The sequence below is a fragment of the Electrophorus electricus genome, chromosome 21, assembly GCF_041902795.1.
Source record: "Electrophorus electricus isolate QZ-2024a chromosome 21, ASM4190279v1, whole genome shotgun sequence".
Lineage (NCBI taxonomy): Eukaryota > Metazoa > Chordata > Actinopteri > Gymnotiformes > Gymnotidae > Electrophorus > Electrophorus electricus.
In genome coordinates this window covers 3934657-3952672 of record NC_137517.1, presented here as the reverse complement: position 1 = coordinate 3952672, position 18016 = coordinate 3934657, and the positions used below count along the sequence as shown (strand labels likewise).

At 46.6% G+C, this 18016-nt stretch overlaps 2 protein-coding genes across 6 annotated transcripts in view; both read left to right on the top strand.

The window, feature by feature from the left end:
- The window catches only part of magi3a (membrane associated guanylate kinase, WW and PDZ domain containing 3a), an 86932-nt gene extending 77944 nt beyond the window's left edge, over positions 1-8988 (top strand). For 3 of the 5 annotated variants that reach the window (XM_081703970.1, XM_081703971.1, XM_027008475.3), the window contains 7 exons: positions 158-352; positions 2071-2256; positions 2462-2558; positions 3558-3663; positions 4057-4194; positions 4279-4417; positions 6547-8988. In XM_081703970.1, coding sequence (XP_081560096.1) covers positions 158-352; positions 2071-2256; positions 2462-2558; positions 3558-3663; positions 4057-4194; positions 4279-4417; positions 6547-7484 — 1799 coding nt within the window. In that variant the 3' untranslated portion in view covers positions 7485-8988. Of the gene's footprint in view, positions 1-157; positions 353-2070; positions 2257-2461; positions 2559-3557; positions 3664-4056; positions 4195-4278; positions 4418-5663; positions 5749-6546 lie in introns of all 5 variants that reach the window. The other 2 variants (XM_027008476.3, XM_081703969.1) reach the window with 2 other exon arrangements.
- A 1088-nt stretch (positions 8989-10076) lies between these two features.
- rsbn1 (round spermatid basic protein 1) lies at positions 10077-17906 on the top strand. Its single transcript, XM_027008477.3, has 7 exons — positions 10077-10655; positions 11220-11863; positions 12842-12979; positions 13137-13279; positions 13584-13751; positions 13845-13953; positions 14513-17906. Exons 1-7 carry the CDS (start codon positions 10100-10102, stop codon positions 14987-14989), a joined length of 2235 nt encoding a protein of 744 aa, XP_026864278.2. The 5' UTR covers positions 10077-10099; the 3' UTR covers positions 14990-17906.
- The last annotated feature ends 110 nt before the right edge of the window (positions 17907-18016 follow it).

Below are 18016 nucleotides of genomic sequence, written 5' to 3'. Positions count from 1 at the left end.
TGTGGGATTTATAAATTGTACATTGTTATGGTGGACAGCACTGTCCAATTACCATATAGATTGCCCCTATTACAAAACGGTCTAAGGTTTACGTGCCAGTAATCCTGAACTAATGGCCTCCAGTGCTCTGAAGATGGGTGTTATGTTTGTTTGGAAGGATCAGACGGAAGGGAGGACGATGGCAGCCACTCCTACGGCAACCCCCCCCAGGTTAACGGCTCCCACAGGGTCCCGGCCACAGAGGGCCCCGGCCCGATCCAGCCGGAGCCCTACGACATCACTCTGCAGCGCAAAGAGAACGAAGGCTTTGGCTTCGTCATCCTCACCTCGAAGAACAAGCCACCACCCGGAGGTGAGAAAGACGCAGACACGTGAGGAGAACTCCTCTTCATCTGGCTGGACCTCCTGCCTCGCTCCTATCCCCTGTCCAGACAGCCTTCATCTTTCCTCGTCTTCTTCAGGCAGCCTTGTGGACTGGCTCGACAGCCAAAGATTACATTCATGAAGACAGCAGGGTAGAGGAGCCTTAATGTGATTATCATTGGCTCACTGACTAAACCAGCAGTGTAGACAGTTGTGTGTGTGTGGAATTATGCAACAATGGGAAAAGATATAAAACATTTGAGAATGTAAATTATTTCTGTTGTTGTTGTTAGCCATGGCAAGTTAAAGTTGGATCTAAAAAGTGAAAGGCTTACCCTAAAGGCTTGTTTTAGATTTATTTATCTAATTGATTAATTGATTGATTTTTTAAAAACCTTATTTCTCCAATTAAGGACACACATCTTTGTGTAGAAATGTTAAGGTCTTATAGCCATTTTTAACGTTTTTAATAAATTTTCAATTACAGTTGATGAGTTTAATTGGGGCACCACCCTGATCAACAGGGAAACTGTATTATGTTTAATTCATTCATTAACGATTAATAATACAGTCTCAGCCCATGAAAGTGCCAAATCGATACGTGATTATTTCTCGTCTACCAAATGTTAGAACATCACTCTTGACTCGCAGGTGTAATAACTAAGGGACGCTTAGGAAAAACAGTCTACTAATCACCAGGAGTGTCGAGTTCACTAGCATAACTACAATCATAACAATGCACCCCAGTGAAAATGAACACAAATGATTCCTGGCGGATAAAGATGGCTCATTAGGTTAATAAAGAACAGAGAAAGGAGAACCAGATGGGTAGTCTACTCATCAGCCAGCAAGACCAACAGAAAGTCATAGAGTTAAAGCCAGCAGCGCAATGAGACTCCATCCTTCGTCAACATGACCAGGCACTTTTGTTTGATATAAGCTGTGATGAGCAAATTCTGACTAATACATCTATGATGAGATATTAGTAAAGTAATAAAGAAAAAAAATGTGAAAAATAAAACTATTTTAAAAATAAACTAGGATGACGTGAGATTCAAGTCTAACTTCATAACGAGAGGTTACTGACTTAGTCTAGAAAATGAAACGTTGAAGTTTTTGTCTCCCCTCAGAACAGAACAGAAAAATGAAACAATAGTTATTTATCAAATAACAGAAGCAGACGTCACAATTTGGAGATTATATTAAAATGACTACAAATTACTGAGCGATTGTCATTTGACATCATAGTAGGTTAAATGGCATGTTGTTACTTTGAACATATTTCTGAGGGATGAGAAAAGCTGGTTGTCCTGGTAAGTGTTTGAGTCTGATAGAATTTATGGTCACAGTCCCTTGAAGCATAACCAGGCTGGTAAGAGCTTCTCGCATTCCAATCTGTGGGTTTTACGACACCTAAGTAGAGGGGGAATGGTCAGAAAGCTAGGCCAGCGTGATAATCTTGGCTGTTTACAGCCCCAGAGGGGTCCTGGGCTGAGAGAAGGCCCATCCTGTCAGGCGAATAATTTGTAGTTTATCTTCACTACAGCCTGGTGTTTGTTGCACACCCAGCCAACCTTTAAGGAGAATTTAATGTATTTTCAAAGTTATCAGTGAGTAATCGTGTAATCCTCTCTCTCTCGTTTATTATATGGTTCTCTTACATTTATGGCATTTAGATCATCACTTTGTCTTCCTCTGTTCCTTCAGTAATCCCTCATAAAATTGGACGGATTATCGATGGGAGTCCTACGGACCGCTGTGGCAAGATAAAGGTGGGAGACCGCATCTCTGCTGTCAACGGACAGTCCATCGTGGAGCTGTCCCACAATGACATAGTGCAGCTCATCAAGCAGGCAGGCACCACCGTCACCCTCACCGTGCTGCCTGAGGAGGGTGAGCCGCTGAACTCTGGGAAACGTAGTTCCATCCGTGACTTTTCCGGTTTAGAACCAGTGTAGCGCCACGCGGCGCACCAACAGTGGCGCTGTTGCGTCTGCCCTTCCCGCATGAGAGATGCTGGATTTAAAAACGTGGCGCGTGCACGCGTGCCCGTCTGCGTGCGTGTGCACTCCACTGACCCACCCTGTTTGTTTTTCAGAGCACAGCGGACCTCCATCAGGCACCAGCTCGGCCAAGCAGAGCCCGGCCACGCTGCACAAAGCCGTGGGCCAGCAGGTCGCCAGTAAGGATGACGGGTACGAGGCTGATCCCCAACAGCCCTGTCAATCACAGGGCGTCTGCCCACGCCCACCTCCGCTTCACTCTCCTTACCCATCCTTTACCCCACACTCCATACCTGCATGTTCCCTGGCTCAGCTCCAAACCAACTGCAGATCAGCTGTAGATGTCAGGGTTTAAATCCAATAACCACATGTCCAGATTGCTAGTCTGGGAAGATTACAAATGGTCTGTTAGCAGAAGGCCTGGAGTGGAGGTTGCCGCCAGTGTATGTTCAGATGTACTGAGAAGCATTGCTGGGAGCTCGCTACTGCCACCTGATGGGTGATGGACAGACTGCACCTCAATCCCCAGCCTTTGATCTTTCACTTTGAAGAGGATTGCCTGGCTCGGGACATTAAGCAGTTACACCTAATATTCACAGAGTCAGAACACAGTCCTCCCTTGTTTACACGCTTCTTCCTCTCCTCCAACGTGAAGGTTTCTTTATTTCTTTCTCAAAGCCAGGCACAATTCAGCTGGATTCTCAGTATGAAAGGGGGTGGACATTCTGTTTCGAGGCGCATATGGCCGCGCCACACTTCTGGACCGCTGCACGTTCTGTCTCGTTGCAGCACACGTCCTAACCAGCTGACTGCAGCTTTGTGCTACATTGTATGGAGTCACGGTGCACTGGCGTCCCGTGATGAATGGGGATAAGGATCCCAGTGTACAGTCTGTGGACATGTGGCAGCAAAACGCAGTACTCTGTCCTCATTATCAGAGCTTCGGTGTTGTTGCTCTCAGCAAGGGGCTGTGATGAGCTCTGTGGGGATCTGAATCCCAGTCTCTGTGCGAGAAGCCCGTGCTGCACCGTAGGAGTTGCAGCTCATATCCATATAACTCAGTCTCCTCGGAGGCAGACCAGATAATTCCATGTCACACAGAAAAGCGGGAAAGCTTTGATACTGCATCCTGGGTTGCTGGGTGCTGGAACCCCGTTTCTATGGTGATGGTTTCTATGGCAATCTTTACAGGAACGGCCTGGAAGCGGAGGAGCGGAAAGAGGGTGTGGCCTGGGCCGAGTACAAGTCCCTCCCCAAGAGTGAGACTGCCACGATGATCACCTCAGGCCCCAAACAGGTGAGACTCAGATGGTCTTACTGTGATGTCTTTCCTGCCTTACTGGCGCGGTTGATCTATGTAAGGGTAAAACCCCCATCCTAATGCCTGCTCCCAAAACTATGCATCATACTCGAATTCAAACGAGGGCTTAATGCTAAAAATGTGAGATGGGAAATGTGATTACTTCAGCCAGATTTCACTGCAGCCACCCCATCTGCATGGCCTGGGGAGTGACAATCCCATGTTACAATGCCCATGTCATTCTGTAACCTTGGTACTTTGACAAAATATCTAGCTTGGCTTTTTGGTTGTAAGAAGATTTGAGCAAGATATCTGTTCAGAAATAAATGGTCGAACACAAAAATGATTCTGGTGTTTGGGGAAAAATCTCCCTTGTTGTTTGCGTGGCAGGGCTGTTTCCTTGTGGAGCTGGAGCGGGGGTCTCGAGGTTTCGGCTTCAGCCTTCGCGGAGGGAAGGAGTACAACATGGGCCTGTTTATCCTCCGGCTGGCCGAGGACGGCCCCGCGCTCAGGGATGGCAGGATACACGTGAGTCCTGACAGCGGACCAGCGTCAGCGTGGTGCGATGGTTATTTCACATGAGGGGGGCTGACGGATCATTTGTCTTGCCAGGTGGGGGACCAGATAGTGGAGATCAATGGCGAGCCCACCCAGGGCATCACGCACACGCGCGCCATTGAGCTGATCCAGGCTGGAGGCACCAAAGTCCTGCTGCTCCTGCGGCCTGGCCAGGGCCACATACCTGACCACAGTGAGTAATGGATATGCCATAGAGCGGTCCAGATACGTGATCACAGTGACTAACAAATATGCCATAGAGCGGTCCAGATACCTGACCACAGTGAGTAACGGATACGCCGTAGAGCGGTCCAGATACCTGACCACAGTGAGTAACGGGGATGCCATAGAGCGGTCCAGATACCTGACCACAGTGAGTAACGAATACGCCGTAGAGCGGTCCAGATACCTGACCACAGTGAGTAACGAATACGCCGTAGAGCGGTTCAGATACCTGACCATAGTCAGTAACGAATACACCATAGAGCAGTCCAGATACCTGACCACAGAGAGTAATGGTCACGCCACAGAGCGGTCCAGATACCTGACCACAGTGAGTAACTTTTCTTTTTAACCATAGTGTATAGCTGACCGTAGTGAATTAGCTATGGTATACCAGCGCCTATTTCCTACTCTGAAGTACAGCTAGTTACCAGATACCCAAACACAGTGAGTTTATGGCTGATCACAAATTGCAGCTATTAACGTTCAGTTAGATCCAGTGCCCTAGGACAATGTGTTTGGAAAATGGTCCTTGTGCTACAAATATTATCCTTGAGGAAAAGGTGGCAATACTTTCACAAGTAGGTAATCTTCTTAAATTTTAAATTTCTCAGGAAGTTTCTCAGATTGCTAGCAAAAAAACAGTTTAATTCATTCTTAAATTACACATTTATTAATGAATGTATTGTGACAGGTCCTGCAGATGGATGTAATTTATGTTCTCACAGTGCTGTTGGCGTCCAGATTAATATTTATACCCTTAAAAGGTGATTTGCTACTGATACAGCACTGCTACCTGACAGAATATGCCAATGGATGTTGCGTCTGCTGATGTGATGTGATGTGATGTGATGTGATGTGCACTTTGTGGTCGCAACTGCACCCCCCCCCCCCCCCCCCCCGCTTTGCATACACAGTGTAAATATTCCTTCAGTCCTTGTTTGCATGCACTGCAGTCTGTTCTCCAGAGCGGCTCTCCAGAGCGGCTCTCCAGAGCGGCTCTCCAGAGCGGCTCTCCAGAGCGGTTCAGACGACAGTGTTGTGAACCTTCCCGTTTCCCTACACATGCCTTTCTCAGTCTGTCAATCTCTTGCTTTCTGTCTTTATCTCACTCTTGCCTCTGCTCTTTGTCTTGCTCTATCACTCTTTGCTCTCTCTCTCTCTCTCTCTCTCTCTCTCTCTCTCTCTCTCTCTCTGTCTGTCTGTCTCCTCTTTAGGCCTGAACTCTTCTTCCACGCTGTGCTTCTACATGAAACCAGAGCATCACTAAAGACTCCTCTTGGTCTGTCCCTTGTAGCCTTGGTAAACGTCGCTCTTCCTCTACTAAGCATGACTGTCCTGGTGTTTACAGCTGCTCTTCTTGTGATTGCTGCTCTCTCCTAAGCTTTATCGTAAGCAGAGATCAGCGCCTCTGCAGAGGAATAAACACTGATGTGCACCTTCGCCTTGCTTGCCAACATCATTTACATAAAAAGCGATTATATCTTGTGCAATATATAGTTGCTTGACTAATTATTGAAATTGCTTGTTGATTCATCCAAGGATATAACAATAATAGCCAACCAATTAGATGCAAAATTGCTGTGACTAAGTAATGTTTTACCACTGAGGATTATTATCACTGCTGTAAGGCAAGGATTATTCTTTTGAATCTTAAACTCGCCTTTGCCTTCTGGGGCACAAGCGTGCTTGCGCCTTGAGTAAAACACAAAACTCCCTTCCTGATTCACCTTGGTTGACACTTTTTTTTGCTCCCTCGCCTCTAGCAGCAGCCCTGAGGAAAAACAGAAATGTTGGCGCTGAGCCGACTAAGACTCACTCCGGCAGTGATGCTAATCACGGTTACTTAAGGCCAAAAACCCAGCAGGGTGTACACCCAGAACCTTTTTTGTGCATAAATGGGTCAAGAAAGACAGTAATTGTGTATAGTTTGTACCTTCAGACTAAGATTTTAGTTTTTTAAATTTCCAGAAGCCTATTTGTACAAGAAAAAAAAAATTGTATCTGTTCTCTAGTACATGACTGCCACCTTTTGATCTTGTTTCTGATCATTTCCTGAGAGCTGTTTTTAATTGAATTAATGTTCCATGTTGGTTTCAGGCATCAAGGAGATGGCGACAGGCCCGCACGCAAACTTTTCAAGATCCCCTGCACCTGATGAGCCATCGGCACTAGCACCTCTGCCCTCCGCCTCCATCTCATCCTTGGAGAGCGCCCACTCTCCCACCTGGACCACGACCCCAGAGGAAGTCCCTTCCCCAGCCTCAGCTCCCTCCCGTGGGCAACATTCCCAGCCCAGAGATCCTAGAGCCCAACCCAGGAAGAGTGACTCAAGCGAAAACCCCGCCAGCCCCTGGTGGGTGGACGCACCGAGCTTGGAGGTGAAGGAGCGTTCCCGCAGCCCGCGGAAAGTGGAAAAGAAGCCCTCTGCCAGTTCAAGGAGCAAGAACATGCACTCCAGCATGCAGAGCCTGGACATGTACACAGACAAAAAATCCCCGCGGGAGAGGGAGAGTCGCTCAGCTAGCCCCAGGAAGAGCCCCAGGAAGGAGCAGGAGACTGGGACCAGGCAGCTGTCCAGGGCACAGGAGGAACCACTGAGGCAGTTTGATGAACTGAGGCCCACCGCTGGCCCTGGAGCATCGAGAGATAGAAGGCGCAAGGGTGAGGACGTTGAGTTCCTCCGACAGGATAAGGAGACTGGGGAGACCAAGCCTGAAATGGAACGCCGTCTCCTGGAGAAGGGGGCACAGAGAGAGGAGGCACCTCCCTGGTCTCACATACCCATGGAGAGGGCGGTAGCAGAGCCTCAGGCCAGCTTGCCGACACACAAGGGTCAGCGGGAGAAGGACAGAGAGGTGAAAGAAGGCTGGCCCAAAGGATTGGTGGCCGAGGAGGGGAAGAGAGAGACGAGGGGGTCTATCAGCGTCCCGCCAGAGATCTCCTGGAACGGGAATGCCAAGAAAGCCCCCATAACCCCTGGTCCATGGAAAGTCCCCAGCTCTGCTAAGATCCAGTCTCAGGTGGAAGGGATCTGAGAGAGTCAGCGCGAATCAGAGTGGAATCGGCAGAACAGCGAGGCTACCTGTGGCCAAACGATGGATTCTCTCAATCACTGTGTATTTGATGCATATTTTTTACATGACGTTTACAGCATGCTGTATGTTCATGGACTCTGAGATGGTATTTGGTGTCCTGAAGGATCTGTTCAGTCGGTGTGTCCTCGTCCAAGGCAGGTGCATGTGTCCCTGGTAAGACACCTCGGTCCTGTATTGTGCCAATCATAGACTTCTGCTTTTGAAAGGCTCGACACAAAACCCAGCGCTCCTGTGAAACCCTGTAAGGTGTGAAAATTGAAACGCTTCGTTTTCCAGAAGTGTGAATGAACGTTTTGTCTGTTTTTGATTTTGTTCTTATTTCACACTCATGCAAAGATTCGGAAACGTGTATGCGGTCAGTTACATTGTATTGTTACACCCATTTTGATTTGCTGCATGTCTGTGCAGTGTGAAACTCAATGCATCTGTGCTGTTTGTTTAGCCATGTGAAGGCTAGAATAACTATACGTAGCTAACATGGTTAACCAAGAATGAAAGCTAAAGTTGGCTTCACTGCATTCATTCAGTGCTGGGCACAGTAGCATGGCTTGATTGTGCCATCCTTTGACATGCAGTCCAAACAGGTAATCAGGGTGTGCGCAGACACAGTATTTAGCCTGAACGTTAGTTACCAGCTTTGTCGTGTATTTTAGATCCTTTTCCAAAGGTTGATACATATCCATCTTTAAGCGACCAGACACTTGTGCTTTAGTATATTGTTTACTATGTGTGTCTATGAAGCCTGTATGATTAATTCAAATGAAAATGTACAGAAATTATATAGACATTTGCAGTGATGTGTGAACATTGTGGTTCAGCTCAGATTCTGAAGAGCTTGTTTCACCCGAGAGCCCACTTCTGTTCATCACATATTTAAGGGTATGTATGTTTCATATCACTGTAGCTTTTACAGCTATATTTTGTAGACCATATAGCATGGTGTGTGCATTGACGTGGACTAAACACTTTGTCATATCATTGAGATGAATGAAGATAAGGTATCTGCGAGTAAATCATATTTTTGCATACAATCTAACCAATATATTTTGTCTTATTTCTTTCTAACTTGGATAGCACTAATGAATCTGCTTTTTTTTTTTTTTGGTAATGCAATACTAACTTGATCTTATTGAGTATGTGTATCCAAAACAAGAACACGTTCTCTCTACATACATTCTATGCTTGTTTGAAAGCTCCAAAGTAATGTAAGAAAATGGTCTAACTTAAACTCATGTAGCACATCAAATGTAGCTCATTTGAACGTACGTCTATGTGGGCTGTGAAATGTGGCTCAGACTACATTCCCATATCGATTTGTCTGTAAAATGCCCTCTGACACGTGATTAGGGTTACCATGAGCATATCAAAATGTATACACAGTAGTCTACAAATTCTCAAGTTTAAAAAGCCATTGTGATTCTCATTATGTGTGTGATTTTGTGCAGTTTTGTCTTCTTTTCCCCCCTTCTATTCAAAAGTAGGAAGTAGAACAAGTAGCAGCTTTGATACTTCTCCAGCTGATTTTGTGTTTTGTGACACATATCCAAATAATTCATTTTACTATTAGTTGGCTGGTTTGATATTTAAAAAATATATATATATGCAAATTGCCTGATATTCAAAAACTGGTCTTGATAAAGTATGTGAAACCTTTACTGACTACTGACATGAGCTTACTGAAAATGAAACTGGGTGTGTTCCGTTCCTGTGATTTTGTTTGTCTTGTATCTTATGTACATAAAACTGGGGCCTTGCTTTGCTTTACCTTACAGAAAAAAGAAACCATTTTACTCTCTATATCATAGTAGTTGTAAATGTTTATAAAATGTACAGCACCTGTATAAATACTTTTCATCATTCAAAAAAAAAAAAAAATCTGTAAATCACCCCATTATTTTTTTAAGTAATTAAAAAGATGAGTATATAAATAAATATATATAAAACGGTGAAAGAAATTAATCTGGTCATGACATTCTGTTCATGCACTGATAAATAAAGTTTTAACTAAAATAATTTTTGTGTTCTGATTTTTATTAGGTCTGGTTCCTATGGTCGTTTTGAAATTACCTTTGTTTTAGCGAAATATTATTATTATTATTATTATTATTATTATTAATAATAATAATAATAATAATAATAATTATTATTATTATTATTATTATTATTATTATCACAGATAAATTTTTGACCTTAATATTAACACGTGTACTATAGTTTATTGCACCATGCTGTCGTGGGCAGTGTCGCTTTTGTACGTAGTGTGCCCTTTCCGCAGAAAGAGCCCCCCCAGCCTATATACTTACACGATTACGTCAGCTTCTGGACAAGGTGCGTGCAGTCGCGCACGCATCCCCAGAAGCACGTCAGCACATGGGAACTACATCCCCCAGAAAGCAATTGGTCAAACGCATGCGCGTTTTTGGTGGCAAGAAGAAAAACTACAAATAGGTGGCCTGTGATAGGATGCGTGGTTTAGAACTACATATCCCAATTGATACAAATCCCGGATGACATGCGCAGTCCACTTTTCAAAGGCTTTTAAATTTACGTGCAAAATGGCTGCACAGGTTGATTTGGTGCGCGTTAAAGTGGAGGAAAAGATCAGGGACAGCCTCGACAGAGCCTCCAAAGAAAAGAAAAAGAAGAAAAAACGAGAGTATTCGCCGTCTGCGGATAAGTATCAGAGGCCAGAGAAGGAAGCGAAGAAAATAAAGCTACATCATCAACACCACCATCACCAACATGCTCAGCAACGAGTACAGCAACAGCAACAACAACAACAACAACAGCAGCCGCCACGGAACTTCAGCAGCAAAGAGCAGGCACCCGTGCAACATCGCCACCGCCACCACGACCAGCACAGCCCGAAGAAAGGGGTTTCTCTCGTCTGGCCGCCGCGGAAGGTGACGCCTGGCCAGGTCCCTCGGAAGACGGCGGTGGCCGCCGTCCCGCCACCCGCTCCACTGTTCACTTTCACGCCGCTCAAAGTGGCGAAGGCCAAGAGCCACAACAGCAGCAAGGAGAAACGCGTGGAAAAGGGCGCAAAACTTAAACCTAAGAAAGAAAACGCGGAGGCGAACGTGAAGGTCGCGGATGGCAAGAAGAAAAAAGGTAATTTGGTCATCTGAGTTGGTATAAAAATGGCCTTTTTGCCTCAGTGTTTTAAACTGGGAGCTGAGTTATTCTCGCCTGTCGTTAGATCGAGTCCTTCCCTGCCTGCGAACGCCCACACAGGCACCCTGAGTTGTAGGCTTTATTCTCGTTTTGGCCAGCCGTCTAAAGTAATGTTAGTTGTGTTCGTGATTTCTTTCCCCCCCACCCCACCCCACCCCACCCCACCCCCTTGTGTACCGATGTTCTGGTATGTGCTTGTCCAGCTGGCTACGTTAACATCAGTGTCGCAAAGCAAGTCTCCGTGAGAAGCTGAGCAACTGGTGCCGAGCTTAAGTGAACATCGACACGTTTGGCTTTTTCTTTTTTTTTTTCCCCTGCTGGCAGATGTATACTTCTTGCAAAGTACCCGCAACTGACAAAACGTCAGGGGGTTCAACTCCAGCATTGGACTGTTCTGAACCCAAATGCAAGTAGTAATGCGTCTCGATGTGTTTAGCTAGGAGCCACGTTTGACATCTGGAGTGTTTTAACCCCACCCAAACTGCCGTTTGACTTTTCCAGAGGTCCACAATGAGAACGGGAAAACTCCGATGCTGGAGGAGTACCTGCTCAAGAAGAAGAAGAAAAAGAAACGACACCGGGAAGATGAGCGGGGCAGGCGCCTGTGCATGTACAATAAGGAGGTGCAGACGGTGTGCGCTGGACTGACGGGGGACCATCTGCCGTCTGCCGCAGATGATGACCCGGCCACGCTGGCCTACGTGCGAGACGAGAAGCTGTGCCAGGCGGGCCCGGGCTCAGATGAGTACCGCACACCCCAGGGCGTGCAGATGCCCTTCCTCTCTCACCACGACCACTCCATCCGCAGTTCGTGCCTGCACACAGCCTCGCACTTCGGCCGCCTCATCCACGAGGAGTGGCAGCCCAACGGCGGCGCGGCCGTGCTACACGCCTATGCCGACGAGATCTCGCTGCTGCGGCCAGCCGACGGCGAGTGCTTTGCCCAGGAGTTTCTGGAGCTGGCCTTCAGCGAGACCAGCAAGGGAGCTGCGCGCTACGCACTCTCTGTGGTGCATGGGGCCGCCGCGTACCTGCCTGACTTCCTCGACTACTTTGCCTTCAACTTCCCGAACACGCCCGTCAAGATGGAGATCCTCGGTAAGAAGGACATTGAGACCACTACCATCGCTAGCTTCCACTCCCAGGTGAGTCTTGAAGCCCTTCTTGGGCTTGGTAGCTCAGTGGTTAAGGTACCTGACTTGTAATCGGAAGGTTGCTGGTTCAAGCCCCACTGCTGCCAAGTTGCTACTGTTGAGGCACCTGAGAGAGTCCCTTAACCCTCAATTGCTCAAGTTGTACTCAGTCATAATTGTAAATCATTTTGGATAAAAGTGTCAGCTAAATGCAATAAATGTAAATGTGCTCCTCTGTGTTATTTATTCCAGTAGGGCTTTTACTGGCTTCCAGGATCCGTTAAGGAACCTTATAATGCGATAGATTGAAAAGAGCTGATGCCCTTGACGTGCTGAGTGCAAAACCTTTCTTGCATGCATGTGCACAAAGTAATGAACCGTATTTTAGAAGCCAAGGAACTCTTAGTAGCCCCGGGTAATGCATTTCAATGGAGTCAGTCTCATTCAGGCAGTGTGCCGGTTTAAAAAGTGTGAAAAGGAGGTTTTACACTTGTCAAGTGGAACATTCTTATCCTGCGCACTTTCAGCGGTCCATCACAGCGTGGGGCTTTATTGTTTACTCAAGCCCGGCATCTGTTATGTGCCGTGGTCCAAAGTGCATTAATCGTCCATGGAAGAGGCCAGATTTGGCCTCGGCTATGTGGAGGCCAAACAGAGAGGCTCTGAACCCATGACGTTTCGGAGAGCTGGTCCTTGGCCGGACAGTCATCTGTTATTGGGAACTGCACTGGGGAGCTCAGGTAGTGAGCGGTGCTTCCAGCTGAGCATTCGCTGTCAGTCTGCGCTGTGGTTTCTAGTTACTTTCCTTGACGATCAAAATGCCCAAGGGTCTTTGCAAAGGAAAATAAGACACTTGTTATGAAAACCTATTGCCATAAATTGCTGTGTTGTAGTGTGACGTGAAGGTAGCGTAGGTTGGTAATGTCCGTAATGGTGCCGCGGAGCTGCAGATGGCGGCAGGCTTTTGAAGGCGTGTGTGTGTGGATGCAGGTGAGCCGGACGTACTGCTCGGGGACGTACCGAGCTGGCCCGATGAGACAGATCAGCCTAGTTGGGGCCGTGGATGAAGAGGTGGGCGACTACTTCCCTGAGTTTCTGGACATGCTGGAGGAGTCGCCGTTCCTCAAGGTGGGCAGCTGTCTCCCGCTGCATGGACAAACACTTCCGCATAAGTCATTTTGCAGATCCCTCCTTCCTGTGTAGTTTGCATGAAGAACATCGGCTGTGCTTGCAGATGGGGTTGGTGGTGGGAGGGCTGTAATTCCTAAGATGTATGTCTGTGCAGATGACCCTACCGTGGGGGAGCCTCTCCAGCCTGAAGATGGACTGCCGCTCCCAGAGCGACGACGGGCCCATCATGTGGGTGAGGCCGGGAGAGCAGATGGTACCCACAGCCGACATGCCCAAGTCTCCATTCAAGAGGCGCCGGTACGTGGCTCTGCAACGCCCCCACCCCCCCGCACATTTTGTCTTATAGGCAGTGTTTAGTTTACCTTGTGTTACGAAAATGTGGGTTTACAGCTGGTCGGAGCCTTTCTGTTCATGGTTCAAGTTTGTTTTCCCAGCTCTAGCACGTACTCAGCATGCGCCTTTGATCGGTTTCATCTGGAGTATTGCATGCAGGTTAAACGCTAAATTATGCAGTGCTCGGGGCCGCCCACACTTGAAGTGTTAGCAAGGATGAGAGTTGCTCTACAGGCGGTTGGCTGGAGACGCTGCACTGTGCCCACAGGTCCATGAATGAGATCAAGAACCTGCACTACCTGCCACGCACCAGCGAGCCCCGCGAGGTGCTGTTCGAGGACCGCACCAGAGCCCACGCCGACCACGTGGGCCAGAGTTTTGACTGGCAGAGCACAGCCGCCGTGGGGGTCCTCAAGGCCGTGCAGTTTGGGGAGTGGTGAGTTCCCACTTCTCACACGCCCCGCTGTCGGGATCTCGCTGTCAGGTAAACCAGCTGACCTTGTGTGCGTCCCTGCGATCCGTCCCGCAGGAGCGACCGGCCAAGGATAACCAAAGACGTGGTCTGCTTTCACGCCGAAGACTTCAACGACGTGGTGCAGAGGCTTCAGCTCGACCTGTATGAGCCCCCCGTGTCACAAGTAAGTGGAACGTTCCAGTTTCGTGCAGTCCCAGCCATTTGAATTTGAGAAAGATCAGTCCAACTCAAATGGGGTCGTAGAGGGAGGCCACTTTGAGTGAAGCCCCTCGTCCCTTTACCCCTTACAGGCTTTAGGAACTGCTGAGGGTTTGGTGAACTGCTTTGGATAGTAATGGTCTCCTTGCTACACGTTTCTGTACATGAGAACATTCTTAGGCCATTGTGGTTTTCTTTCACAAAGCAGAATTTGTTGTCATGGTTGAAGAACTTGTTTCTCTGAATGTTTGGTTTTAGCGTCATGCAAAGTTCCTTGTAAGTCGTGTGTAGAGAATTCGATTTCCGCCTAGAGAGGTCAGCCAGTTTGAGAAGGGTTTGTTATGTTTATATTACGGAACAGTAATGTACTGGAAGGCGATAATTGGATAACGAGCCATATTTCATGTTTTCTGTGCTGTTTCATTAGCAAACAGCAGTTGTAGTACTAGCAAGCACACTAGTTCAGCTTGTCCATACAGAACCAAGTACAAGGCTGAACGGATATAACGCCACTGTCTGTGCAGTGTGTTCAGTGGGTGGACGACGCAAAGCTGAACCAGCTGCGACGAGAGGGTATCCGCTACGTGCGCGTGAACCTGTGCGATGACGACATCTACTTCATCCCCCGCAACGTCATCCACCAGTTCAAGACCGTGTCGGCCGTGTGCAGCCTGGCCTGGCACATCCGCCTGCAGCAGTACCACTGCGAGGAAGAGGAGGAGGAGGAACAGCAGACCAAGGCCAGCCAGGCTCCAGCCCCACCAGCCACGTCTCCGGCCTGCGCCGAAGCCCCCTTCCAGAGGCCAGGGGCCGCACCGCCCGCTGATCCCACGTCTGCTCACACGCCCCCTGACCCTGCGTGTCCGGAGGGCCACCCCCTCCCGGACTCCTGCTCTCTGGTCGTCCCAGAACCGGCTCTCCCTCAAGCCTCCCTCAGAACCGTCCCAGACACGGCACTGGGCAGCAGCGCCCACTGCAGGCCTAGCAGCGCCCCGGACTAACCCGCCGGACTAACCCCGGATTGAAAAGGTGGGATGAGATTTATTTAACAACCTTGACTGACATTCCAGTAAGGGATTGGGACTGTCAAAAAAGCATATTTGGACTCCATGTAAAATTATGAAGACTAAAATATATATATATATATATATACTTTTTTTTTCTTTCTTTCTTTTTTTTTAACATTTTGGTTAGGAAATAACCACGTAAAGTACTTTCTTAGGTTTTTCTTCAGCCAAAGTATTTAATTTTAATATTTTTTGCTGATTATTCAGTGTTGCTATCTGTGTTTATATCTGAAATGGAGATCTCTCAAGAGGAACTTTCCGTATAATTACCCAAACTGCGGTCATATAGATAAGTTAATTCTTTTTTTATTTTTCTGTTTTTATTTAAAAGTGCCTGTCACAAGTGGAAAACAGCAATCATGGTTCAAAAGAAGAAAACTTTTCCATCGTCATTTGTTTCTCCAGGATCTGTTTCGAGTATGTTTAAGCCAAGCTAGAGAAACCGATATCAGTTGGACGCGATTTCCATTTTCATCCATGAGCAAGATTGCTCCAGACTGTTCGTTTGCTTGTTGTGCTATTTGGCTTCAAAAGCTCATGATTTTCAAACTGTTTTCCAAACGAGTAATAAACAAACAGCTACTCTCAAAGCTAAAAGCTTTTCAAACCTGAAAATCTCTTGTGTAACCACGTGGAATGTGCAGAATGTAGGAGCTAACGTGAGCAAGCCGAGAGCTTGTTGAGAGATGCCAGGACTGCTGGGTGGTATGGAGCTTCTTTGCTGATGGAGTGCATGTCTCTAGAATACTTCTCAGGGTTCTTGGGAGGAGCCTCACATGCTTTTCAAATTGTGGGGTGTTACCCGGAATTGAAAGCTATGGGTAGAGTTGTTGTAACTCCCAGCCTTAAGCCACAATTGGTTAGTTTTTAGCAGGGCAGGAACTGGAAAGTATAACCAAGCTGGTACAGCAGTGTACAGTCACTAAAACTTCCTCTGAATTGGAGCTGTTTCCAGATACTGTAACTCATTTCGCTGGAGTGGCTGGACTTTAGCGCAGGTAAAAAACACGTCCAGCTAGCTTAATTGCTTTAAACAACTCCTTAAGTGAGAATGTGCCAACTAAATGACTACACACAGAGCACTTCTAATACATGCTGCATCGGTGAGAACATAACACTGGTACCCCAGTATTCTCAAACTTAGTATGTGAGCAGTTCCCCAAAGTTAAACTGTTTGTCTGTTTTTTGTTGTTGCGGGTTTTGGGGTCTTTTAACTGGACTTTTAGGTTGAAGTGTATTTTTCTGTTATCTAGCACAGCTTGGGCTTCAAGTCTCACAAGTCCTTTTAATTGTCTTGATCTATCTGTTGATGAGGCACTTATCTAGCTCTGTCATAAACTAGCTTGGGTTTTGACATTTATGGAAAAACCAACTAATAAGATTAAAAAAAAAAAATTTATAGAAGGATATGACACTGGTTTTTGCTGAAAAAGATTTTAATAGGCATGTTCTGATGATTGACCGCGCTCTAGACATGTGACTTCACCTGGTCTGGTTTGTCCATTTTCCATGTTTAATATGACTTATGTGTATGTTAGTAGGAGGTAGGAGAAATACCTGCTTCTTCTGAGGATGAATCTAAAATGTTGCTAGTACTTAATGGTGAGCAGTTTTAGGACTGTACTATCTAAGATGGTAGTATCAAAGTTCAGTTTAGTGGGTGCTGGTTTTAGTAAAGTTGTGTGACTAATGTTTTTTGCATGTCAATATGACATTCTGAAAGCATTTTTAATGGACTTTATTCATATTGAAATGGATTAGTAGACTGTAGCCACGATTTGCCCTCATTTCCTAAGTCTGGCTGTGGGCGTCGGCCACACACGTAGATTGGAACGTAATTCGTTTTGAGATCAGTTTGAGCGTGATCTGGTTGGATCTGCTGCATCAGTCACTTGTAAAGGTGTTTTTTTGTGTTTTGGTTTTTTTGGGGTTTTTTTTTCTCTCTCTCCTGGTGCAGTGCCTCTAAGCTCCAGCGAGTTCGTGCCTTTTGGCGAGTCCTGCTAGGAATGCGCAGTGTCCTACAAGCAATTGTTCTTCCAGCGCACACAGGCGTCCGTTAATGGCAGAGCTGCATGGAGTCAAGCAATAATTAAATGTCCATTTCCTGTTTGGCTAGGCCTCGGTAAAGCGGTAATGAGGGCTTCTTTGCCCTTCTCCAGGGACAAAAGTTTACTTGCATTCTAACAAATGGCCTTTTTGAACGGCACAGAGAGGACTACGCACATAAAAAGGGGGGAAAAAAAACTAATTGCTGGCTGTTAAACAAAAACAAGACAAAAAATGTGCAATAGACACCTTGCGCCGATTTAAGTTTATCCTGCTTTTTAAAGATTTAAAGCATACCCAGTGATGAGGTCAGTGGTCAGACCTGTGCCTGCTCGCGATTACAGACTGTGTTCAAGCACCTGTTTAGAGAACCCAAGTCTACAGTAACATTCTGATTTAATCCTCGCCGTGCGCAGACTGCACAGTTCAGTGGACACAACCTCTTGTACATTTATGAATTTCTGGGTATAATTGGTGTCTTGGCATGTACGTCAGCTGGCCATTTTCGGTTTATTCCTCCCATGGACTTGTTCAGCACTTAAAATGTAATGATGCCGCATGGAGAGAGAAGGATTTGGACACACAGCGTGCTGTGCATGACTTACTGGCAGCTCCTATTTTTGTTCTGTTGTCGTCGTCTTCAATGTTGATCAAAGTTATTTAATGTTTTTGATTGTCCTTTGTACTATAGGAAAATCTGTTAGAGGATCGCGGCATGCGTCACGTGACTTTCACTCGGCACCGTTAATTGCTGTTGTTGATGGTTGTATTAAGAGGTCTCCATTATGCTGATTTAAAAAAAAAAATGTAAGCACTTGCTGATGGCCTGTTATGAACATAAGTCTTTTTTTTGTTGTTGTTGGTTTTATTTTTGTAAATAAGTCACATTTAATAGAACTGTTATGTGGATATTCT

What these genes read in the sequence shown, in the direction of transcription:
- rsbn1 (XM_027008477.3), top strand. Translation starts at nt 10,100, where the DNA reads ATGGCTGCACAGGTTGATTTGGTGCGCGTTAAAGTGGAGGAAAAGATC. An exon ending in AGGAGTCGCCGTTCCTCAAG is followed by an intron (nt 12,980 to 13,136) that starts GTGGGCAGCTGT and finishes ATGTCTGTGCAG; the next exon opens with ATGACCCTACCGTGGGGGAG. An exon ending in GCCGTGCAGTTTGGGGAGTG is followed by an intron (nt 13,752 to 13,844) that starts GTGAGTTCCCAC and finishes TCCGTCCCGCAG; the next exon opens with GAGCGACCGGCCAAGGATAA.